This window comes from Haliotis cracherodii, unplaced genomic scaffold (assembly GCF_022045235.1).
Source record: "Haliotis cracherodii isolate W230 unplaced genomic scaffold, xgHalCrac1.p SCAF_9, whole genome shotgun sequence".
NCBI classification, from domain to species: Eukaryota; Metazoa; Mollusca; class Gastropoda; order Lepetellida; family Haliotidae; genus Haliotis; species Haliotis cracherodii.
Genome location: NW_027266343.1, coordinates 45,547,885 through 45,575,839, shown reverse-complemented (window position 1 = coordinate 45,575,839; position 27,955 = coordinate 45,547,885). Strand labels below are relative to the sequence as shown.

At 37.7% G+C, this 27,955-nt stretch overlaps 1 protein-coding gene and 1 pseudogene across 1 annotated transcript; one reads left to right on the top strand and one right to left on the bottom strand.

Annotated features, from left to right (window-relative positions):
- Positions 1-27,955, bottom strand: LOC139453394 (chorion peroxidase-like). Its single transcript, XM_071235075.1, has 13 exons — positions 27,893-27,955; positions 27,591-27,621; positions 26,346-26,457; positions 26,097-26,230; positions 25,718-25,891; positions 2,656-2,722; positions 2,252-2,346; positions 2,008-2,103; positions 1,793-1,885; positions 989-1,652; positions 692-861; positions 337-442; positions 1-61 (listed from the first exon to the last, which is right to left on the bottom strand). The coding sequence occupies exons 1-13, from the start codon at positions 27,953-27,955 to the stop codon at positions 1-3; spliced, it is 1,866 nt and encodes a 621-aa protein (XP_071091176.1).
- LOC139452930 (myeloperoxidase-like) lies at positions 20,029-25,570 on the top strand (annotated as a pseudogene).

Genomic DNA, 27,955 nt, shown 5'->3' with positions numbered 1-27,955 from the left:
TCATCTCCGCCATTTGGTTAAATCGATTGTTGGAAGATCGTTGCAGGGTATCATAGGATTGCTGTGAAATACAAAAATGCGTCAAAATATTAACATTTCCGTCAGCATACTTCATATGATCTGGTTTGACATATACATCCTATATAACTGAATGAGCTCGAATATGTTACATTCAAAGTGTGTCACGAAGTGTAAAAGGATCCAGGATACAATTCTGATCAATGTTCACTGAATGAAGTACGCCAGATATACCCTGTCGCATATTAATATGAGTTCTGTCTGTCCGAGATAATTAATTACTGACGAACAAAGGAGATGAATGTCTTCATTGCCTACCTTTCTTTTGAGTACACTGTAAAAGGATCTCTTTGGATGGACTTCACTCCTGAATTCCTACAAAGAATCTTTGCAAAGCGCATTCGTCGGATCTCAGACAGTTGTCCTGAAATAGAAAACGCAATAAATATGTATATGTACAATTACTTCTGAGAACAAGAGAGTATCTTTTTTCTGTGTCATTGAAACACTAAAACATTTTGACATATTCAAAATTAGAAATGCAATAAAATTCATATTATAATATAACATTCTCATCTTAAAGACATATTAAGTTATCTAATAAGTACATAGTTTGACATCAACTAAATAGTTTAACAAACATACAAGCACATAGAAACAGACTGGACGGTACCTGATGTAAAGCCCTTTCTTGGATGGGATGTTTCGAACCAGAATGAGTCGCCATATTTCAGGTCATGGAACTGTTGACCAATCAGACAAGCGAGGAGAGGGCCCACTGCGCCGCCATGCACATGGTGTTCAGCTACTGCACCGGTGAAGACGTCGATGTCATCAGGGGATCTGAAGCAAGAATACATAAACGTATGGAGATCTTGAGAAATGTCAAATAAGGGTTAAAGTATCTTTATTTCATATTTTTTTTACAATAAATCTGTACACATATAAGAGTAAATTAAATTAGACAAACCTGTATACACTTTTCAAAGCAGCTCCTGCTTTACCAAATACACTGTCATCCAATGAAGTCACTTCCGATAGCTGACATGCCTTACGAAAGCTGTTGTATGATGGCAGGCCATGATCACGACCTCTCTGAATGTTCAAGGACACGATGTCAAAGCCGTTATTGCCCGACGTCTCAAACAAATGCTCAGTCATCCCACTGTTGATGAAGCGGTTAACCTCCTGATGTCTGTCCTTGAGGATAGCCTTCAGCACGGTGTCCAGATCTTTGATAACCTCAGAAGGTCTGAAGAAGAGCTGTTCTATGGGTACATGTCGGTCTCCGAGGGTCAGGAAACGTGGAATGGTGGAGTGGCCGTATCTGAAGGCGGCGGTGGCGAAGACGTTGTAGATGGTTGGGTTTTGAGTAAAGTTGTACCTGAAGCTGAAGCCGGGGGTCAGTCTGTACTTCCTCATGGCCAAGGGCCCAACAATAATGGGCAGCCATTCGCGGTAGGTGACTTGTTGGATGATGGCTGACACGATCTTTCTGGCCTCCTCAAACAAGACATCATCAGGAGTGGTCGATGGCATGACATCAGCAAGTTCTTTGACAAGACAATTGTGTTCTCTGACAAACACGGTGTGTAGCACGGCCAGACCAGGGAACACGTTCACACGGTCGTCACCTGATGATGAAGTTAGTTATAAAGAAGGTGTGACAGTGTTGTGAATTATCATTCGAAATTTACCAAATAGTCATGTGTGAAGTACAATATAAACAGATTCTGAAAATAGTACTACGGATACATTATTAAGTTGTATTTACCAGCTTCAAAACACCATTCGTTGGTATTGCTTGTTCGACAGTTGCCTTGGTTGGATTCTGGCAACAGGTTATCTCCCTTGGTTTTCATGTAGGCTGAAAAGTTGAATGACGACATTAATTTGTATATACCAATTACTCTCCACGGCATTTGCCAAGTTTTAAAATATTTGTTTGATCATGAATTATAATTTAAAACAAAATATTGCCTGACTTACCTCCATTCCTGAGGTGATTGATCTGATCCTGACTGAGTCCGTACACGTTAGAGGCGTCCACAAAGGACGTCAGTAGGTTCAACTGTTCTCGAGTATCTGGAAGTGACATGGTTTTAAATATGGATGTTATCATACAGTGTTGTTTATGACTTTCGTTACTTAATAAGATGAGCATAAACATAATGACAGAACAATCCTACATTGAAATGAGGTAACCTTCACAGCCTTGTATTCATATACTCACTCCTTCCAGGTGCTGGGGCTGATCTTTTGAACTCCATGCAGTTCTTTTGGAAATGTCCTTCATTTACTGGCATGGTTATTGGGAAACAAGGACCGCTGGAACAGTGAAATACCAAAAGAATTAACACGTTTCCTAGTTCCAATCAACCATTGTTATGATAATGGTTATGATATGTTATGATACACAAACACATGCTTATGATGTAGTCGGAATCGTACAGTAGACTTTTATAATCATGGAAAAGGTTGTATCCGTTTCATCCTTATTATAAGCATGTATACAATGTCATGTAATTTTAAAGTTTGGTATTTCTGATTCATTTATTTAAAATATCTCGACCAGTTATTTCCATTGACACAAACAGAATGATTAAGTGTGGAAAATATAGAATGTTAATTGCTTACCCAGCTCGTACATCAGAATGCATCTCTCCAGGTGTGTGACCATCGCAACATTTAGATTGAACATCACCTTGAAGGATTATGAGGATTGGTTAAGTTGATACAAAGATTTAGATGCATAGCGTAATTATTGATATAGGTTCGAAAAATATGGATCACAAAAACAAATATATCACAGTTTGTCTGATTTCATCATCACACGTCTGGTCACTTTGATGGTCAGAGAGTATTGGCCATTTGGCACGTACCTGCATGAAGAGGAGTTCCGGTGAGATCATGGTCCACAAACTGCCCCCACTGCATCACCATCACCGTGTGGTCGTCAGAAGGACTGTCAACTCCCGGATGGACGGCCACACTGATGGCGCGTGGACTGGGAAGGGGATAACCATCTACGCCTCTCATTCGGGGAACGAACTTGCCTGAAAAGCCAAACTTTTGCTTTTAAAGTTCACTAAAGTATAGTTAGTTGTGATATTGAAAGGGCATAACTAAATGTTCCCATTGCAATACTTACAAGACTTGCTTCCAAACGGTCTGATTTATTAATGAAAATCGCCCTGGTCATAAGCATGAAATAATGATTTTTAAGTTCCAATATCTATGTGAAGAAAATCTGTTCTTTACCATCATCATATGCAGGATCAATAAATCTCTTGAATGGTTGGTTGGTTGACCCCCAGGTTGGCCAGCGAACATTGTTGCAACTTCCGTCTATTGTCCGGTAGCGGGCGTCTTGTCTGCAGTTGATAGAGCGCCGTCTGTAAAAGTGAATGGTGTTATCAAGTCCAATGATAATTGGTGTAGGTATCAACTACATTAAACTCTCAACCACAAACGAAGGTGTCCATAGATGAGAGTTAGTACGAAACTGACCTGATGGTGTGTTTGTCTTGATACTTTGGTGTGCTGATGTCTTCAATGGAAATCTGAGACGTCTCGGCGGCGTCAGCCAGTGTACAAACAACATACTTGTCTTCGTCATCACCTACGTCTAAGTAAAGGCATTAATACACTGCTTACTATCATGGGACAATGTCAGAGTCCTTTAACTTCGAAAGTCTGATCAAAGGTCGCACCATCTGAACTGGATGATGTTCTATATTGTATAATGATGTTTGAGAACAAGTATCAGCAACATATTTGTTTTAAATAATCGGAATTTGTCATCTGTATGTCCCATATGCAATAAAACCTCTGAAACATATAAGTTTAAGTATGATCAGATTTGTCAGTTAAACCAATGGACAAATCATGGATAGTGATGCTGTTAATTTTGAATAATGAGACTTCTTACCATGCAGGAGTCTGAACAAGATGTCCATTCTGTTTTCTCTGTCCAGTGTTTGTCCATCAACTGCTCCTTGGTGGTCACCCCAAGTCGTTGGTGAAGTTTGTGTCGCACCAGCAACATCTAATAGGTAAATAAGTACAGAGTATAGAGAAATAGGGCTGTTACAGATTATGAATGCAATCACAAAAACTTTCATACTTTCCCACCCCATATTTTGTTCTATTTAGTGGCGTTAAACCGGGTCTTTGAATCTGTCTGGAAATATCAACACGAGTCATTTCATGTGCATCTTTCAGGGTATACCCAAACACATATTTATTCATCTTATCTCTCAATCTTAGAATTCAAGAGAACATCATTATCTCCAACAATCGCTTCTTCAAATGTGTACCCCGAAGTGTAACAATGTAAGCGGTCTGAACTTACTGTTCGTTGATGACACATCAGTGACATCGTCAAGGAATTTCGTGTTCATCTCATGATCCATTCCAACCAGATCTGATTGTATTGCCTTGACTGAAGGAAAGGTAGTTTAGTCAAACAACTGGTATCTCAAAATATAATATCAGTACATTAAAACATTCAAACTACATTTGGTGATATTGATTTCATCAAAGGCCCATCTCTACATTGAAGAACTAAGCATAATAGTAAGTAGAAAGTTGGCATCTTTAACACAGATATCTCATTATCTCAGCATATAACATGATGCCAGTTGCGTGAGTAACGCCCAAGCAGATGAAACTGAAATAGTATTATTCAATCCTTCACTATAGCTTGTCAAGATTTGGTTCATAATTTTTAAAACACTATACTCACGTTGCTCAATGACGGAATCTATGTGGTTAACCTATAAGGGAATGAGTAAACATAGGTCAAATAATCGGTCTAGGGTAAAACAGATGTGATAATCTCAAACACCGTATGCCACCCGTTACTTTGAACATGATGAGAGAAAGAAGTTTCAGAACAATAAACCCAGAGTAAGAAATTACATGACATTTCTTATATAAACTGATTTTCTACAGACATTCATGACTAGCCAGATAAATACCAATTCTGATAATGAGAAGAAAAGATAAAAGAAGAAACAAAACACAACCTACCTCTGTATCCGCCTCTCCAGCAGCGACCACGGTCAACATACACACAAACAACACAGCTTTCATCGTTTCTGCTTCTGTCCAGTACAAAGTGGGAATGTCTGATACACCAAAGATGGGACCTTGTATTTATACTCATATTCCTGGATTAAATCAACACAGATTACCCTAGAATTCACACTCCCCTGGTGGGTATTATCCAACATATCTACATGGGGGAGCTAAACATCTTGGATTATGCGGAGGCAGGCTGATTATCCCGGTGCAGCGTCACCACCGCCATTGTTCTTGGTGTGGTGTATAAACATCAATAACGAGGCAGTTGGTAACTGTTTCTCACCAGGGGGTATTAACAAAGGGCATTATTGAGATTATATATAATAGTAACATATTAATAATAACTGAAACCGGAGAAAATGTAAGTTTCTTGTTAATTGACTAAAAATACTAATAAAATCATTCATGTCTCCCACAATCTCTATGAACTTCTCCATAAGATATGTCACGTGACCCTTCCCTTGAGATATGTAGTTCTTTTAGCTTGAACAGCACAAGGACCTTATCGGTGTTTTCGCTTCAAGGTTACTCTTGTTTGTGTATTCGGTCTTGCTATTGTAATCACTCTACTAATGTACTTTGAGAACATATATTCAGCACACCATCTCTCCCGAATTCATTTTTATTCGACGTTAAGTAGTAGTAGAAGTAGTAGTAGTAGTAGTAGTAGTAGTAGTAGTAGTAGTAGTAGTAGTAGTAGTAGTAGTAGTAGTAGTATTGAGATCGATGACATGTATCAACCAAGTCAGCGAGCCTGACCACCCGATCCCGTTAGTCGCCTTTTACAGACATAGTCGCCTTTTACGGCAAGCATGGGTTGCTGAAGACCAATTCCGTCCCGGAATCTTCACGGGCTAGTAGTAGAAGTAGTAGTAGTAGTAGTAGTAGTAGTAGTAGTAGTAGTAGTAGTAGTAGTAGTAGTAGCAGCAGCAGCAGCAGTAGTTTGTTGTTTATGTAACACTGTTGCAGTAGTGGTATGCAATGTGTGTCGCAAGTGTCACGTGCTCATGTCATCTGCCAAAGTTTCTCATTTCCATACTCGATGAAAAACATACTGACTGTTGCATATATCAACGTTGACAACCAGTACTAACTTTCTAGAATTATAATTCAGATATGTATGTACCACATCAAATGTACGACTTGACATCGTGAATATGAATAAATGGAAAATTTGCGATTACATGTAAATGTCACTTCCTATTAGCAATATCGATGATTGAAAATTAGTTTAAAACGTTGATCCTATATGTATTATTTCATTACATTGAGGGACTAGAAAATCCTCCAGACACAAAACGTAGTGACCACTTCAATGCATTTGTCTCCCAGTACTTGTCTACAAAGCTTGTCAAGAACAACTCGTGATGAGAAGCGGATTACCAACTGTCTCATTGTTATTATACCACTCTTAGAACAATTACAGTTGATGAGGACACGCCCAGATCAACAACATTCATTGATATAATCCCGGATTTGTGGTAAAAACAAGATTGAAACTTATCACGGATTATCATCAGCGACAGCGGATTACGGGATAATCTGTTTTTGTGTATTCGGCAAACATGGCTGTCCAAATATGCAAGAACCATGCCCGATCTATCCGCTCTCATATGCCAAATATTAATACAATCATTGCTTTTTAGAGCAACCTACATGTGCATCTGTATTCCTCTATAGCACTTTCAGTGCTTTTAATGTATCTTTTATAAGTATATGATTATATTCATATACATACAAAAATACGATACAATAATACGAATATTTAAATATCCTGCATACACAGGTGTTAATATTAAATACTTGTTTTTTCTCACTGTAAAACCTTAAGTTAAGAAAATAGACAAATGTTATCTCTGAAGAGTGAGTGAGTGAGGGAGTATCTTTTTACGCCGCTTTTGACAATTTTCCAGCAATATCAAGGCGTCGGACACCAGAAATGAGCTTTACACATTGTATCCATGTAGGGAATCGAGCCCGTGTCTTCGGTGTGACGAGCGATTATTTTAACCACTAGGCTACCCCACCGATCCTCTCTCTGAAAAATTCATAAGGTGGATAATGTTTCAGTTCCTGGATTATCTATATTAATATTGTTGTATATATTGCTTTCTGAGCTGGGAGTAGCGTTCACATATCATCATCACACGGTATTCATCTTCTACACTCCTCTTATTTTTCTTCAAACAGAACTCGCAGTATCTTTCATCATGAGGAATATAATTGTGTCTTCCAATCTGAACACATAATCCAAAAATATTACATCTAAGTATTGAGGTATGTTTATTGTTAGGTATGTTTCAGTATTGTGAAGTGAAGTATATTGTTTATAGTAGTTGCTCTTTGATGAACCTTCCAAGGATAAGTGCCAATTTGTTGGAGAGCCTTGTTTAAATTCGTTTTAAAGATTTCAGCATCTCCCATGTTCTGCTGAATCCAGACTATACCAAATCCTAGGTTAAATACAATATTCCTAATTGAAGTAACCCATGTGTGTCTTCCAGCATTATCAATAGATATAAGTATGATGTAAATCTGATATGGTAGTCTATTATTGAAGGGGTGAATTAATATAGTCCAGTATTTTATATCTATTGTCATGTAAATACATTCTCTGCCAGTCTGCCACACTCTCCAAGAACCATGTTATTAAGAGTAATATTATTAAATCTAGGAAATCGTTTGCCGAATACAGTCTATGTACTTTACATTTACTTGTTATATGAAGTTCCCCAGATTTCAGCACAATAACACAATATTGGAACTATCATGCCGTCAAACGTTTTGAAGTTGTCTTCATGTGATAAATATCCGAATTTCTTTTGATAAATAAAGATGTTGATGAGTGATTTCTTGGCTTGAGCAGAAAGTAAGTTTATTTTCTGCTTCGAAGGCCATCAGCCCATGTACACAGTTGATTCAACAATATCCATAGATAGACAGACAGACAGACAGACAGTTTGATGAATTTCTCAACAATACATATGCCTCGCAATCAAATATGAAATGGAGTTCATCTTCAATGCTATTAGTATTACACATCCTACAAATTCGGTAAACATTTGTAGCTTCTTTACATCTGATATTACAGCGCAACGGCAGTTCATGCAATCTCAACAAACAGATATATCTTCTTAATTCCCTAACATAGATGTTTGTAACATAATATTCAACAGTCAGCAATGACTTAATATTCTTATAATGTGCAAGTCGTTTCGAATCATTGATACATAGTAGAAAACATAATAACTAAATAATTATAATAGGTTGATGTCTTAAGTAGCTCTCCATCAAAATACCACTTCTCATAATGTCGTAAATAACCACCATTTAGAAAAACAAATATTTTCTGTCCCATGATTTACAACATTTACATAAAATGTCAATCTTCGTTTGCAAACCAATAACACTGTCATAAAAAAAATACATAAATCATCAGCATACAATAATTACAGTAGTTCCAAATAATCTACACCAATGTACATACATGTACCTCTTACATCTGCATTTACCATCATGCATTGAAATTCTGAAATCAAATTATATTAGACAAACCTGTATACACTTTTCAAAGCAGCTCCTGCTTAACCAAATACACTGTCATCAAATGAAGTCACATGTGCAAGTCGTTTTTAATCATTGATAATACTAAATATGTTTTTGAGCTTTAGTGGCTTTTGAAACATGAATATTTGAACATACTGTCAACCTAGAAGTAAACATAATACCTACAAAATTATAATAGGTTGATGTCTTTAGTAGCTCTCCATCAAAATACCACTTCTCATAATGTCGTAAATAACCACCATTTAGAAAAAAAAATATTTCTGTCTTATCCATATTTATCAGTAAGCCCCATCATTTACAAGTATTCACATCAATAAAGTAAAAACGTCCCCAAAATTTGGATAAATACTTTTGTACAAGACATTGCAAAGTGAAACTGTTATCCGTTGTGCAATAGCCTTTCCCAAATCCTGCCTGGGCCACAGGTATACTGTTAAAGTGATCAGAAAAACGTTTAAGACGCCCATTTTGAATAGAGCAGAATAACTTCCGAAAAATATCCATCAAACATATCTTCTATAATTATTAGCACAGTCAAAGCTTCCTTTTTATGGAGTGGTACAATAACACTCTAAGCCCATTCGGATGGAAAATTACCCGTTGACAAAATAGTATTATACATAACTAACAAATATGGAATTAAAACCGCTCTGCAGCATTGGATCATGTCAGCCGTAATACCATCTGGTCCTGCAGCTTTACCCTGCTTCAGATCTCTTATGAATATCATCATTAAGAATACATCATCATCAGTACAGAAATCACACAATTGTTCATTATGGTTATTTATAACATAATCTACCTGCTCAATGATGTCCGAGTTCACAAGTATATCAGTATGGTTTAAAATATTCTTAAAATAATCAAACCAATCTTCTTGGCAAATCTTGGTGGAAAGAGGATCACAACTTGTCTTCTTTGTCAATGCGATTATCTTTTTCCAGAATGATTTACTATCTCCACTACTGTCTACAAGTTCACGAACACAAGTCTCTTCGTATTCTAATCTCTTTTTCCTGTATACAGACCTGTAACTATACCTTAATGTTGAATATTTAGAAAGAATCTCCTTATCACCAGTAACTCTAAACTTGTCTAATACAATAAACTTTTTAGTGTTCATATCCTCACAGTCTTTATCGTAGCATTTTTTATCCAGATGTAAGTTTTGATTATCTAGCCCTAGAAAGTAATCCGCATGACATAGAACCACTATGTACAGCATTGGCCAACGTTTCAACAGCTAAATCAACCTTCAAAGACAATAAATGCATAAACTCATCCATGTGAAAGGCAGACAATGACTCAGAAACATTATGTTTCAAGGCATCACATATTTCATTTCTCCATGAATATCTGGGAATATTATTCACATGCATTTCATTAACATTATTGACCTGTCTATCACATCCATGGAGGGTAAGTAGGAAAGGAAAGTGACCTGATTCACAGCTTGTCAAAAAAAATAGTTGAGCATAGTACATAATCAACCAAACAAGCGCCACCTTCCTTAAAACAAGTAAATGATCTCCAGCAAATCGTCCATTTACAATATGGACAGAAAACGTACAACAGAAGTCTATCAGATCCCACCGGGAATTATTACACACATTATCTCTGGTACTGCGGGGCACGTCAAATGCATCCAATACATACTCAATGGCTTATAAACATGTAATAAATCTGTTGTTGTCGTCGATAATAAAATCTTTCAAATTACCAGACCCGTGAAGATTCCGGGGTAGAATACATGTAGGTCTTCAGCAACCCATGCTTACCGTAAAAGGTGACTATGCTTGTCGTAAAAGGCGACTAACGGGATTGGGTGGTCAGGCTCGCTGACTTGGTTGATGCATGTCATCGATCCCAATTGCGTGGATCGATGCTCATGATATTAATCACTGGATTGTCTGGTCCAGACTCTATTATTTACAGATCGCCGTCATATAGCTGGAATATTGCTGAGTACGGCGTTAAACAACAAACCAATCAACCAACCAATCAAATTACCACACCTTACATTATAGTCACCAGGAAGAATAATTTCGCAATCTGATTGTTCATATAACACAGCAGACAATCTTTTATCTAAGTACTCTATACCCTTAGGGACTCTATTGTCTGTCATTACTAAGTACAAATGTATACTGAAAAACAAAAGTTCCTGTGACATTGAATAAGATTTAATGCAAAGTTATGTTTTAAACCAAATCTCAAACAATTTCGGTTTGCTATGGACAAAGGACTCCTGTAAGTGTTCAAATGGTTTAATTTGCCATACAGACTTCAGAAAATGCGTGATTTCATTAAAAAAAACATGAACATGCTAAAATGCAAAAATCAGTAGCGTGTGTGTCCACCTCTGGCAAGCAACACATCTTCGTCTCATGGAATGGACCAGGCGTCGCACAAAGTCCTGTGGGATATCTGTCCATATCTGCTGGAGAATGTGTCGAAGTTCCTACAGTGTCTGTGGAACACGTCGAATGTTGACGTCGAAGGCGCCGATCCATCTCATCCTATATGTGATCGATTGGTGAGAGATCAGTGGAGCGATGCGGCCAGGGTACATTCACGTTGTTTTGTTGAAGAAAATCCTGAACAAGTCGAGCAATTTGAGGCCGGGTGTTGTCATGTTGAAAAGAAATGCCTGGGCCATGACGACGCAAAAACGGCAGGACAACAGGGCCGATGATCTCGTCGCGGTAGCGCTGTCCATTGAGATGTATCTCTACCACTATCAAACAGGTCCTGTGTCTTGCTGTAATCCCACCCCATACCATAACGCTGCCGCCCCCGAACCGATCGTCTTCCATGACACAATGATTGACGTAACGTTCACCTCGACATCGATACAGTCATATCCGTCCATCGCTGTGGCTGAGGTGAAAACGAGACTCGTCAGTGAATATAACTTGTCCTCAGTGCATGACCGTCCAGCGTAGACGCTGTCTGCACCACTGTAGACGTGCTTGAAGGCCAGGGATGCTTCTTGCAGTCACTGTTGCTGGCTGGAATCGATTTCGTAGGTGTGTTGTTCGAATCCAGTTGTCTTGTCGAATATTGGTTACGCGTGGACTGCCACTCCGAGGATGGTCTCTGACTGCATTCGTCTGTTGCCAACGTTGCCATAAACACCAAATGGTGTTCCTGTGGACGTTTAATTGTCTTGCAACATCACGCTTCAAGCATACCAATGACTCGCAGACGCTCATTTTCGGACAGGCGTTGTTTTTCGCAATGTTGAATAGTTGAGTAATTTTGTTGTTTTTCTGAGTGGTTCTTATCAGCACGATGCTAAACAATGCGTATGGAATCCCGTTAACACATATGTTTTCATACCCATGATTGGGTAGTGAAATGCATGGGACTTGCATAAAAGTCATCTTTTGCATGGAATGCATGCTTTTCTGTAGCAGTTGCGTTTTTTATGACTTGATTTTCATGCATGTACAACAATATTGAAAACCAAACTTTACTTGTTTAAAAAATACACTAAACTATTGGTGTCGAAGGAACTTTTGTTGTTGAGTATATTAACAGGATGGATATACACAAAACCAACAAGCAAATTACGTGTGAGATTAAATATACTCTTATCAAGTAACAGAAATACAAAATGTATCATGTCTGTGTAGTCAATAATAACACGGCGCAGACCATGTGATAGTGAAGTGCGAACACACACAGACACGCCCTCTCGGTAGTTTACCCTCTGCAGTTCGTGTAGGTAGACACGGTACTCGGGGAACATAGTCTCTATGCTTTCCTTGGTGCTGTGTATCTCTAGAAGATCAAACATACTGTGATCAGTGCAACTTTTCTTCAATAAAACTTCATGATTTATTCTATCAAATGCCTTTGAAAAATCAACGAAGATGCTATAAAATCTACCATTAGTTTTTGAGAGATATTTGTGCAAATGCCTGTAATGCCAAAAAGTGATCAATAGAAAAATATCCGGATCTAAATCCAGCTTAAGAGCTTAATATTCGTGTATAATATTATTAATGTCTCACCAGGATTGTAATCAGTGAGTAAATAAGAGATGTACCCCTGTAATTATCTGTAATATAAAACAAGCTACATACATCAATGTTTGTTGATTCATGCACATGTCTACATGCTCGTTGAGAGGTCAGATGAAGTGAAATGAGGTTTAACGTCACATTCATTTCCACAGCTACTCGCACTTTGTAAAGGGTGATGCGATTATTCATTTGACCGCTTACACATATGCTAGTTTTGTCGACAGTGGATATACATGCATATAGTTCTATTCGTCCTTGATATTGCTTCCTGTATAAGGATAGAGTTCACATGGTCCAAAGCAGTGCTTCCTATACATATATGTAGTTCACATTATCACAGAAGATGCCTCCTATACCCGCATATAGTTTGCATCGTCCATGCGATACCATGCTGCTGACCAAAGCCCTAGAAACTCGCACAAGCCAAGCAGCCAAACACGGTCACCCTTCCATCAACTTTCCAAGAGCAACGTTGCTTAACGTCGCCTGATTTGTGACCTGTGCTTTGTACACGGGGTGCCGTACCATCAATAATGTGGACTATATGTACGCGAGGGACATGGTGATTATTGTACATATGTAATAAATAAACATATATAAAGATATTAGGAAACTCTGCCTGGGACGATGCGAACTATATGCGGGTATAGGAGGCACCCTCTGTGATAATGTGAATTATACATATACATAGGAAGCACTGCTTTTGGGCAATGTGAACTCCATTGTTATCCATGTAGAGTAAGCTCTATCAAGGACGAATAGAACTATATGCATGTATAGGAAGCACTGTCGAGGATAATCTGTATTATCATACGCGTATAGGAAACATGATCTCGACAATATGAAGAATATACATACATGTACATAAGGAAACACTTTCTGTGACAATGTAAACTATATACATAATTATCAAGCACTGTCTGTTATGTGAACTATTTGCGTGTGTAGGAAGCACTTGCAGCGAAAATGGGAAGTGTAATACATGTATGGGAAGTACTGTCTGGCACATTGTGAGCTGTACACTTACTGAAAGCACTGCTCGGAACAGTGAGATTGTATGGAACATGTATTGTTAGAAACAATATGTATCTAGGCCCTGGATACTATGTCATCATACCAAACATTAACACAAATGTGAAAGATATCAATGTGCCAATCAGCCTACCAAACGGTAGATGAATAACACCAAACCAACAAATTAAGAGACCATGAATCACAAATACAAAAGAGAACGTGTTTATTACAAAACAGTTGAAAAATTAACAAATACAATCAAATGTTATATATGATATAACACAAGTATAATTGTTCAATATTGTTTCTATTAAACATGATATATGAATCTTCACACATGATCACACATATATTGATAGTTGCTTTGAGCACCACATCAATGATATATTATACAATATCATATAATGACAAAAAAATTAAAAGACACCTCCTTTATAGATCTATGAAATAGTGCAAGTCATACATATAGAATATGTTTTTTCCCTTGACGAATAAATTATACAATGCCATAAACATATACTGCCAATAATAATGCTTCTTTATGCTTTGATTAAACGCTTTGACAGTGTAACTGGTGGATTCACTTACTTAATTGGTTACCAATTCGTATTGTTCTCATAAAGTGTAGGCATTATATTCAAGTATAATGTTAACTGACATTTCCGATAATAATTCCAGCATTATTAGTGAAATGCCATACCTAAAGGTACTTTAGTATGAAGACAGTTGAACAAAAATGTCAAAAATGTAATCATGTATTCTGTGATTTATGCATCTTACAAACCATGACGAGTAGTGTGGCTTTCCATGTTGGAACACCAAAATGTTATGTTTCAAGTCTTCGGTTTTTTGTTTAATCTAAGGGTAGGCCAAGCAACCTCTCATCTCCGCCATTTGGTTAAATCGATTGTTGGAAGATCGTTGCAGGGTATCATAGGATTGCTGTGAAATACAAAAGTGTGTCACCCCGTCAAAATATTAACATTTCCGTCAGCATACTTCATATGATCTGGTTTGACATATATATCCTATATAACTGAATGAGCTTGAATATGTTACATTCAAAGTGTGTCACGAAGTGTAAAAGGATCCAGGATACAATTCTGATCAATGTTCACTGAATGAATTACGCTAGATATACCCTGTCGCATGTTAATATGAGATCTGTCTGTGCGAGATAATTAATTACTGACGATCAAAGGAGATGAATGTCTTCATTGCCTACCTTTCTTTTGAGTACACTGTAAAAGGATCTCTTTGGATGGACTTCACTCCTGAATTCCTACAAAGAATCTTTGAAAAGCGCATTCGTCAGTTGTCCTGAAATAGAAAACGCAATAAATATTTATATGTACAATTACTTCTGAGAACAAGAGAGTATCTTTTTTCCAAACTATTGTCAGTGAAACACTAAAACATTTTGACATCTTCAATTAGAATTGCGACGGATACGAGTGTACCGACGTCGAGGTGAACGCTACGTCAATCATTGTGTCATGGAAGAAGATCGGTTCGGGGGCGGTAGCGTTATGGTATGGGGTTGGATTACAGCAAGACACAGGACCTGTTTGATAGTGGTAGAGATACATCTCAATGGACAGCGCTACCGCGACGAGATCATCGGCCCTGTTGTTCTACCGTTTTTGCGTCGTCACGGCTCAGGCATTACCTTTCAACATGACAACGCCCGGCCTCAAATTGCTCGACTTGTTCAGGAATCTCTTCAACAAAACAACGTGAATGTCATTCCCTGGCCGGCTCGCTCCCCTGATTTCTCACCAATCGAGCACATGTGGGATGAGATGGATCGGCGCCTTGGACGTCAACCTTCGACGTGTTCCACAGACACTACAGGAACTTTGAAACAAGCTCCAGCAGATATGGACAGATATCCCACAGGACTTTGTGCGACGCCTGGTCCATTCCATGAGACGAAGATGTGTTGCTTGCCAGAGGTGGACACACACGCTACTGATTTGTAAATTGACATTTTGGCATGTTCATGTTTTTTTATTTTATGAAATTACGCATTTTCTGAAGTCTGTATGGCAAAATAGACCATTTGAACACTTACAGGAGTCTTTTATCCATAGCAAACCGAAATTGTTTCAGATTTGGTAAAACTCAGTGTCACAGGAACTTTTGTTGTTCAGTATACATTTGTACTTAGTGATGACAGACAATAGAGTCCCTAAGGGTATAGAGTACTTAGATAAAAGATTGTCTGCTGTGTTATATGAACATCCAGATTGCGAAATTATTCTTCCTGGTGACTATAATGTAAGGTGTGGTAATTTGATTGGTTGGTTGATTGGTTTTTTGTTTAACGCCGTACTCAGCAATATTCCAGCTATATGACGGCGGTCTGTAAATAATAGAATCTGGACCAGACAAACCAGTGATTAATATCATGAGCAGCAATCCACGCAATTGGGATCGATGACATGCATCAACCAAGTCGGTCGCCTTTTACGACAAGCATAGTCACCTTTTACGGTAAGCATGGGTTGCTGAAGACCTACATGTATTCTACCCCGGAATCTTCACGGGTCTGGTAATTTGAAAGATTTTATTATCGACGACAACAACAGATTTATTACATGTTTATAAGACATGGAGTATGTATCGGATGCATTTGACGTGCCCCGCAGTACCAGAGATGATGTGTGTAATGATTCCCGGTGGGATCTGATAGACTTCTGTTGTACGTTTTCTGTCCATATTGTAAATGGACGATTTGCTGGAGATCATTTACTTGTTTTAAGGAAGGTGGCGCTTGTTTGGTTGATTATGTACTATGCTCAACTATTTTTTTGACAAGCTGTGAATCAGGTCACTTTCCTTTCCTACTTACCCTCCATCGATGTGATAGACAGGTCAATAATGTTAATGAAATACATGTGAATAATATTCCCAGATATACATGGAGAAATGAAATATGTGATGTTTCTGAGTCATTGTCTGCACTTCACATGGATGAGTTTATGCATTTATTGTCTTTGAATGTTGATTTAGCTGTTGAAACGTTGACCAATGCTGTACATAGTGGTTCTATTTCATGCGGATTACTTTCTAGGGCTAGATAATCAAAACTTACATCTGGATAAAAGACTGTGAGGATATGAAGACTAAACAGTTTATTGTATTAGACAAGTTTAGAGTTACTGGTGATAAGGAGATTCTTTCTAAATATTCAACATTAAGGTATAGTTAGGGGTCTATATACAGGAAAAAGAGATTAGAATACGAAGAGACTTGTGTTCGTGAACTTGTAGACAGTAGTGGAGATAATAATTCATTCTGGAAAAAGATAAGTGCATTGACAAAGATGACAAGCTGTAGTCCTCTTTCCACCAAGATTTGCCAAGAAGACTGGTTTGATTATTTTAAGAATATTTTAAACCATACTGATATACTTGTGGACTCGGATATCATTGAGCAGGTAGATTATGTTATAAATAACCATAATGAACATTTGAGTGATTTCTGTACTGATGATTATGTAAATAATATTCTTAATGATGATATTACACAGGAAGAGATCGAATCATCCATAAGAGATCTGAAGCAGGGTAAAGCTGCAGGACCAGATGGTATTACGGCTGACATGATCCAATGCTGCAGAACTGTTTCAATTCCATATTTGTTAGTTATGTATAATACTATTTTGTCAAAGGGTAATTTTCTGTCTGTCTGTCTGTCTGTCTGTCTGTCTGTCTGTCTGTCTGTCTGACTGTCTGTCTGTCTGTCTATCTATGGATATTGTTGTATGAACTGTGTACATGGGCTGATGGCCTTCGAAGCAGAAAATAAACTTACTTTCTGCTCACGCAATAAATCACTCATCAATATCTTTAATTATCAAAAGAAATTCCGATATTTATCACACGAAGACAACTTCAAAACGTTTGACGGCATGATAGTTCCAATATTGTGTTGTGGTGCTGAAATCTGGGGAACTTCATATAACAAGTAAATGTAAAGTACATAGACTGTATTCGGCAAACGATTTCCTAGATTTAATAATATTACTCTTAATAACATGGTTCTTGGAGAGTGTGGCAGACTGGCAGAGAATGTATTTACATGACAGTAGATATAAAATACTGGACTATATTAATTCACCTCCACAATAATAGACTACCATATCAGATTTACATTATACTTATATCTATTGATAATGCTGGAAGACACACATGGGTTACTTCAATTAGGAATATTGTATTTCACCTAGGATTTGGTATAGTCTGGATTCAGCAGAACATGGGAGATGCTGAAATCTTTAAAACGAATTTAAACAAGGCTCTCCAACAAATTGGCACTTATCCTTGGAAAGTTCGTCAAAGTGCAACTACTATAAACAATATACGTCACTTCACAATACTGAAACATACCTAACAATAAACATACCTCAATATATTAATTGGCATTTAGCAAAATTTAGATGTAATATGTTTGGATTATGTGTTCAGATTGGAAGACACAATAATATTCCCCATGATGAAAGATATTGCGAATTATGTTTGAAGAAAAATAAGAGGAGTGTAGAAGATGAATACCGTGTGATGATGATATGTGAACTCTACTTCCAGCTCAGAAAACAATATATACAATAATATTATACAGATAATACAGGAACTGAAACATTATCCACCTTATGAATTCTTCAGAGAGAGGATCGGTGGGGTAGCCTAGTTGTTAAAGTGTTCGCTCGTCACACCGAAGACACGGGCTCGATTCCTTACATGGATACAATGTGTAAAGCTCATTTCTGGTGTCCGACGCCTTGATATTGCTGGAAAATTGTCAAAAGCGGCGTAAAAAGATACTCCCTCACTCACTCACTCTTCAGAGATAACATTTGTCTATTTTCTTAACTTTAGGTTTTACAGTGAGAAATGTGAAAACAAGTATTTAATATTAACACCTGTGTAAGCAGGATATTTAAATATTCGTATTATTGTATGTATATGAATGTATATACTTTTAAAAGATACATTAAAAGCACGTGCTATAGAGGAATACAGATGCACATGTAGGTTGCTCTAAAAAGCAATGATTGTATTAATATTTGGCATATGAGAGCGGATAGATCGGGCATGGTTCTTACATATTTGGACAACCATGTTTGCCGAATACACAAAAACAAATTATCCCGTAATCCACTGTCGCTGGTGATAATCCGTGATAAGTTTCAATCTTGTTTTTACCACAAATCCGGAATTATATCAATGAATTGCGTTGATCTGGGCGTGTCCTCATCAACTGTAATTGTTCTAAGAGTGGTATAATAACAATGAGACAGTTGAACCTTGTAATCCGCTTCTCATCACGAGTTGTTCTTGACAAGCTTTGTAGACAAGTACTGGGAGACAAATGCATTGAAGTGGTCACTACGTTTTGTGTCAGGAGGATTTTTTAGTCCCTCAATGTAATGAAATAATACGTATAGGATCAACTTTTAAAACAAATTGTCAATCATCGATATTGCTAATAGGAACTGACAATTACATGTAATCGCAAATTTTCCACTTATTCATAAACACGTAGTCCAGTCGTACATTTGATGTGGTACATACATATCTCAATTATAATTCTAGAAAGTTTACTAGTACTACTACTACTACTACTACTACTACTACTACTACTACTACTACTACTACTACTACTACTACTACTACTTAACGTCGAATAAAAATGAATTCGGGAGAGATGGTGTACTGAATATATGTTCTCAAAGTACATTAGTTTAGCGATTACAATAGCAAGACCGAATACACAAACAAGAGTAACCTTTAAGCGAATACACTTATAAGATCCATGTGATGTTCAAGCTAAAAGAACTACATATCTCAAGGGAAGGGTCACGTGACATATCTTATGAAGAAGTTCATAGAGATTGTGGGAGACATGAATTATTTTATTAGTATTTTTAGTCAATTAACAAGAAACTTACATTTTCTCCGGTTTCAGTTATTATTAATATGTTACTATTATATATAATCTCAACAATGCCCTCTGTCAATACCCCCTGGTGAGAAACAGTTACCAACTGCCTCGTTATTGATGTTTATACACCACACCAAGAACAATGGCGGTGGTGACGCTGCTCCGGGATAATCAGCCTGCTTCCGCATAATGTTTAGATGTTTAGCTCCCCCATGTAGATATGTCGGATAATACCCACCAGGGGAGAGTGAATTCTAGGGTAATCTGTGTTGATTTCATCCTAGGAATATGAGTATAAATACAAGGTCCCATCTTTGGTGTATCAGACATTCCCACTTTGTACTGGACAGAAGCAGAAACGATGAAAGTTGTGTTGTTTGTGTGTATGTTGACCGTGGTCACTGCTGGAGAGGCGGACACAGAGGTAGGTTGTGTTTTGTTTCTTCTTTTATCTTTTCTTCTCATTATCAGTATTGGTATTTATCTGGCTAGTCATGAATGTCTCTAGAAAATCAGTTTATATAAGAAATGTCATGTAATTTCTTACTCTGGGTTTATTGTTCTGAAACTTCTTTCTCTCATCATGTTCAAAGTAACGGGTGGCATACGGTGTTTGAGATTATCACATCTGTTTTACCCTAGACCGATTATTTAACCTATGTATACTCATTCCCTTATAGGTTAACCACATAGATTCCGTCATTGAGCAACGTGAGTATAGTGTTATAAAAATTATGAACCAAATCTTGACAAGCTATAGTGAAGGATTGAATAATACTATTTTAGTTTCATCTGCTTGGGCGTTACTCACGCAACTGGCATCATGTAACATGCTGAGATAATTAGAAAATTTGTGTTAAAGATGCCAACTTTCTACTTACTATTATATGTAGAGATGGGCCTTTGATGAAATCAATGTCACTAAATATAGTTTTAATGTTTTAATGTTTTAATGTACGGATATTATATTTTGTGATACCAGTTGTTTGACTAAACTACCTTTCCTTCAGTCAAGGCAATACAATCAGATCTGGTTGGAATGGATCATGAGATGAACACGAAATTCCTTGACGATGTCACTGATGAGTCATCAACGAACAGTATGTTCAGACCGGTTACATTGTTACACTTCGGGGTACACATTTGAAGAAGGGATTGTTGGAGATAATGATGTTCTCTTGAATTCTAAGATTGAGAGATAAGATGAATAAATATGTGTTTGGGTATACCCTGAAAGATGCACATGAAATGACTCGTGTTGATATTTCCAGACAGATTCAAAGACCCGGTTTAACGCCACTTTATAGAACAAAATATGGGGTGGCAAAGTATGAAAGTTTTTGTGACTGCATTCATAATCTGTAACAGCCCTATTTCTCTATACTCTGTACTTATTTACCTATTAGATGTTGCTGGTGCGACACAAACTTCACCAACGACTTGGGGTGACCACCAAGGAACAGTTGATGGACAAACGCTGGATAGAGAAAACAGAATAATGGACATCTTGTTCAGACTCCTGCATGGTAAGAAGTCTCATTATTCAAAATTAACAGCATCACTATCCATGATTTGTCCATTGGGTTAACTGACAAATCTGATCATACTTAAACTTATATATTTCAGAGGATTTGTTGCATATGGGATATACAGATGACAAATTTCGATTATTTAAAACAAATATGTTGCTGATACTTGTTCTCAAACATCATTATACAATATAGAACATCATCCAGTTCAGATGGTGCGACCTTTGATCAGACTTTCGAAGTTAAAGAACTCTGACATTGTCCCATGATAGTAAGCAGTGTATTAATGCCTTTACTTTGACGTAGGTGATGACGAAGACAAGTATGTTGTTTGTACACTGGCTGACGCCGCCGAGACGTCTCAGATTTCCATTGAAGACATCAGCACTTCCAAGTATCAAGACAAACACACCATCAGGTCAGTTTCGTACTAACTCTCATCTATGGACACCTTCGTTTGTGGTTGAGAGTTTCATGAAGTTGATACATACACCAATTATCAATGGACTTGATAACACCATTCACTTTTACAGACGGCGCTCTGTCGACTGCAGACAAGACGCCCGCTACCGGACAATGGACGGAAGTTGCAACAATGTTCGCTGGCCAACCTGGGGATCAACCAACCAACCATTCAAGAGATTTATTGATCCTGCATATGATGATGGTAAAGAACAGATTTTCTTCACATTGACATTAGAACTTAAAAATCATTATTTTATGCTTATGACCAGGGCGATTTTCATAAAACAATCAGACCGTTTGGCAGCAAGTCTTGTAAGTATTGCAATGGGGACATTTAGTTATGCCCTTTCAATATAACAACTAACCATACTTTAGTGAACTTTTAAAGCAAAAGTTTGGTTTTTCAGGCAAGTTCTTTCCCCGAATGAGAGGCGTAGATGGTTATCCCCTTCCCAGTCCACGCGCCATCAGTGTGGCCGTCCATCCGGGAGTTGACAGTCCTTCTGACGACCACACGGTGATGGTGATGCAGTGGGGGCAGTTTGTGGACCATGATCTCACCGGAACTCCTCTTCATGCAGGTACGTGCCAAATGGCCAATACTCTCTGACCATCAAAGTGACCAGACGTGTGATGTTGAAATCAGACAAACTGTGATATATTTGTTTTTGTGATCCATATTTTTCGAACCTATTTCAATAATTACGCTATGCATCTAAATCTTTGTATCAACTTAACAAATCCTCATATTCCTTCAAGGTGATGTTTAGTCTCATTGTTGCGATGGTCACACACCTGGATAGATGCATTTTGATGTACGAGCTGGGTAAGCAATTAACATTCTATTTTTTCCACACTTAATCATTCTGTTTGTGTCAATGGAAATAATTGGTCGAGATATTTTAAATAAATGAATCAGAAATACCAATTTTTAAAATTACGTGACATTGTATACATGCTTATAATAAGGATGAAACGGATACAACCTTTTCCATGATTATAAAAGTCTACTGTACGATTCCGACTACATCATAAGCATGTGTTTGTGTATCATGACATATCATAACCATTATCATAACAATGGTTGATTGGAACTAGGAAACGTGTTAATTCTTTTGGTATTTCACTGTTCCAGCGGTCCTTGTTTCCCAATAACCATGCCAGTAAATGAAGGACATTTCCAAAAGAACTGCATGGAGTTCAAAAGATCAGCCCCAGCACCTGGAAGGAGTGAGTATATGAATACAAGGCTGTGGAGGTTACCTCATTTCAATGTAGGATTGTTCTGTCATTATGTTTATGCTCATCTTATTAAGTAACGAAAGTCATAAACAATACTGTATGATTACATTCATATTTAATTTAAAACCATGTCACTTCCAGATACTCGAGAACAGTTGAACCTACTGACGTCCTTTGTGGACGCCTCTAACGTGTACGGACTCAGTCAGAATCAGATCAATCACCTCAGGAATGGACGTAAGTCAGGCAATATTTTGTTTTAAATTATAATTCATGATCAAACAAATATTTTAAAACTTGGCAAATGCCGTGGAGAGTAATTGGTATATACAAATTAATGTCGTCATTCAACTTTTCAGCCTACATAAAAACCAAGGGAGATAACCTGTTGCCAGAATCCAACCAAGGCAACTGTCGAACAAGCAATACCAACGAATGGTGTTTTGAAGCTGGTAAATACAACTTAATAATGTATCCGTAGTACTTTTTTCAGAATCTGTTTATATTGTACTTCACACATGACATTTGGTAAATTTCGAATGATAATTCACAACACACCCTCTTTATAACTAACTTCATCATCAGGTGACGACCGTGTGAACGTGTTCCCTGGTCTGGCCGTGCTACACACCGTGTTTGTCAGAGAACACAACCGTCTTGTCAAAGAACTTGCTGATGTCATGCCATCGACCACTCCTGATGATGTCTTGTTTGAGGAGGTCAGAAAGATCGTGTCAGCCATCATCCAACAAGTCACCTACCGCGAATGGCTGCCCATTATTGTTGGGCCCTTGGCCATGAGGAAGTACAGACTGACCCCCGGCTTTAGCTTCAGGTACAACTTTACCCAAAACCCCACCATCTACAACGTTTTCGCCACCGCCGCCTTCAGATACGGCCACTCCACCATTCCACGTTTCCTGACCCTCGGAGATCGACGTGTACCAATAGAACAGCTCTTCTTCAGACCTTCTGAGGTTATCAAAGATCTGGACACCATGCTGAAGGCTATCCTCAAGGACAGACATCAGGAGGTTAACCGCTTCATCAACAGCGGGATGACTGAGCATTTGTTTGAGACGTCGGGCAATAACGGCTTTGACATCGTGTCCTTGAACATTCAGAGAGGTCGTGATCATGGGCTGCCATCATACAACAGCTTCCACAAGGCATGTCAGCTATCGGAAGTGACTTCATTTGATGACAGTGTATTTGGTAAAGCAGGAGCTGCTTTGAAAAGTGTATACAGGTTTGTCTAATTTACTTTACTCTCATGTGTGTACAGAGTTATTGTAAAAAAAATATGAAATGAAGATACTTTAACCCTTATTTGACATTTCTCAAGATCTCCATAATTTATGTATTCTTGCTTCAGATCCCCTGATGACATCGACGTTTTCACCGGTGCAGTAGCTGAACACCATGTGCATGGCGGCGCAGTGGGCCCTCTCCTCGCCTGTCTGATTGGTCAACAGTTCCATGACCTGAAATATGGCGACTCATTCTGGTTCGAAACATCCCATCCAAGAAAGGGCTTTACATCAGGTACCGTCCAGTCTGTTCCTGTGTGCTTGTATGTTTGTTAAACTATTTTGTTGATGTCAAACTATGTACTTATTAGATAACTTAATATGCCTTTAAGATGAGAATGTTATATTATAATATGAATTCTAATTGAAGATGTCAAAATGTTTTAGTGTTTCACTGACAATAGTTTGGAAAAAAGATACTCTCTTGTTCTCAGAATATGGTTGGATTCTGGCAACAGGTTATCTCCCTTGGTTTTCATGTAGGCTGAAAAGTTGAATGACGACATTAATTTGTATATACCAATTACTCTCCACGGCATTTGCCAAATTTTAAAATATTTGTTTGATCATGAATTATAATTTAAAACAAAATATTGCCTGACTTACGTCCATTCCTGAGGTGATTGATCTGATCCTGACTGAGTCCGTACACGTTAGAGGCGTCCACAAAGGACGTCAGTAGGTTCAACATTTCTCGAGTATCTGGAAGTGACATGGTTTTAAATTGAATATGGATGCTATCATACAGTGTTGTTTATGACTTTCGTTACTTAATAAGATGAGCATAAACATAATGACAGAACAATCCTACATTGAAATGAGGTAACCTTCACAGCCTTGTATTCATATACTCACTCCTTCCAGGTGCTGGGGCTGATCTTTTGAACTCCATGCAGTTCTTTTGGAAATGTCCTTTATTTACTGGCATGGTTATTGGGAAACAAGGACCGCTGGAACAGTGAAATACCAGAAGAATTAACACGTTTCCTAGTTCCAATCAACCATTGTTATGATAATGTTTATGATATGTTATGATACACAAACACATGCTTATGATGTAGTCGGAATCGTACAGTAGACTTTTATGATCATGGAAAAGGTTGTGTCCCTTTCATCCTAATGATAAGCATGTGTACAATGTCACGTAATTTTAAAGTTTGTTATTTCTGATTCATTTATTTAAAATATCTCGACCAATTATTTCCATTAACACAAACAGAATGATTAAGTGTGGAAAATATAGAATGTTAATTGCTTACCCAGCTCGTACATCAGAATGCATCTATCCAGGTGTGTGACCATCGCAACATTTAGATTGAACATCACCTTGAAGGAATATGAGGATTTGTTAAGTTGATACAAAGATTTAGATGCATAGCGTAATTATTGAAATAGGTTCGAAAAATATGGATCACAAAAACAAATATATCACAGTTTGTCTGATTTCAACATCACACGTCTGGTCACTTTGATGGTCAGAGAGTATTGGCCATTTGGCACGTACCTGCATGAAGAGGAGTTCCGGTGAGATCATGGTCCACAAACTGCCCCCACTGCATCACCATCACCGTGTGGTCGTCAGAAGGACTGTCAACTCCCGGATGGACGGCCACACTGATGGCGCGTGGACTGGGAAGGGGATAACCATCTACGCCTCTCATTCGGGGAACGAACTTGCCTGAAAAGCCAAACTTTTGCTTTAAAAGTTCACTAAAGTATGGTTAGTTGTTATATTGAAAGGGCATAACTAAATGTCCCCATTGCAATACTTACAAGACTTGCTGCCAAACGGTCTGATTGTTTTATGAAAATCGCCCTGGTCATAAGCATAAAATAATGATTTTTAAGTTCTTTTATCAATGTGAAGAAAATCTGTTCTTTACCATCATCATATGCAGGATCAATAAATCTCTTGAATGGTTGGTTGGTTGATCCCCAGGTTGGCCAGCGAACATTGTTGCAACTTCCGTCCATTGTCCGGTAGCGGGCGTCTTGTCTGCAGTCGATAGAGCGCCGTCTGTAAAAGTGAATGATGTTATCAAGTCCAATGATAATTGGTGTATGTATCAACTACATTAAACTCTCAACCACAAACGAAGGTGTCCATAGATGAGAGTTAGTACGAAACTGACCTGATGGTGTGTTTGTCTTGATACTTGGAAGTGCTGATGTCTTCAATGGAAATCTGAGACGTCTCGGCGGCGTCAGCCAGTGTACAAACAACATACTTGTCTTCGTCATCACCTACGTCAAAGTAAAGGCATTAATACACTGCATACTATCATGGGACAATTTCAGAGTCTTTTAACTTCGAAATTCTGATCAAAGGTCGCACCATCTGAACTGGATGATGTTCTATATTGTATAATGATGTTTGAGAACAAGTATCAGCAACATATTTGTTTTAAATAATCGAAATTTGTCATCTGTATATCCCATATGCAACAAATCCTCTGAAATATATAAGTTTAAGTATGATCAGATTTGTCAGTTAACCCAATGGACAAATCATGGATAGTGATGCTGTTAATTTTGAATAATGAGACTTCTTACCATGCAGGAGTCTGAACAAGATGTCCATTATTCTGTTTTCTCTGTCAAGTGTTTGTCCATCAACTGTTCCTTGGTGGTCATCCCAAGTTGTTGGTGAAGTTTGTGTCGCACCAGTAACATAAGCTAATAGGAAAGTAAGTTTGAACATCGGTATGGAGAAATAGGGCTATCACAGATTATGAAAGCAATCGAAAAACCATTCATACTTCACCATCCCATGTTGTCTTCTGTTTAGAGGCGCGAAACTATCTGGCAGTATCAACCCAGGTCAGAAAGATTTCCCGTGCATCGTTCAGGGAATATCCAAAACCATATTTATTCATCTTATGTCTGTATATATCTTTCAATCTTAGAATTCAAGACAACATTTATTATGTCCAAAAATCGTTACATCAATCTTGTAACAATGTATCTGGTGTGAACTTACTGTTCGTTTTTGACGAATCAGTGGCATCGTCAGGGAACTTCATGTTCGTCTCATGGTCCATTCCAACCAGATCTGATTGTATTGTCTTGACTGAAGGAAAGGTAGTTTACTCAAACAGTTCAGCTAACTATACAATACAATTCTCCGTACAATAAAACATTCAAATTATATTTAATAAACTTGATTTCATCAAATGTCCGCCACAACATTAAAGGACTAAGCATAATAGTAAGTAGAAAGTTTGCATGTTTACGACAGATATAACATTATTTCAGCATGTTACATGATGCCAGTTGCGTGAGTAACACCCAAGCTGAGGAAAATAAAATGGTATTATTCAATCCTTCACTATAGCTTGTCAAGATTTAGTTCATAATTTATAAAACACTAAACTCACGTTGCACAATGACGGAATCTATGTGGTTAACCTATAAGGGAATGAGTAAACATAGGTTAAATAATCGGTCTAGGGTAAAACAGATGTGATAATCTCAAACACCGTATGCCACCCGTTTCTTTGAACATGATGAGAGAAAGAAGTTTCAGAACCATAAACCCAGAGTAAGAAATTACATAACATTTCTTATATAAACTGATTTTCTACAGACATTCATGAATAGCTAGATACATACTAATACTGATAATGTGAAGAATAATAAAAAGAAAAAGTAGAAGAAGAAGAAACAAAATACAACCTACCTCTGTATCCGCCTCTCCAGCAGTGACCACGGTCAACATACACACAAACAACACAACTTTCAT

Bases quoted from the DNA above. Each gene is read 5' to 3' on its own strand.
- LOC139453394 (XM_071235075.1), bottom strand. From the start codon at position 27,955: ATGAAAGTTGTGTTGTTTGTGTGTATGTTGACCGTGGTCACTGCTGGA. The intron at 26,231-26,345 runs GTCAGTTTCGTA...TCACTTTTACAG, and splicing joins CAAGACAAACACACCATCAG to ACGGCGCTCTATCGACTGCA. The intron at 2,723-25,717 runs GTACGTGCCAAA...TAATCCTTCAAG, and splicing joins CGGAACTCCTCTTCATGCAG to GTGATGTTCAATCTAAATGT.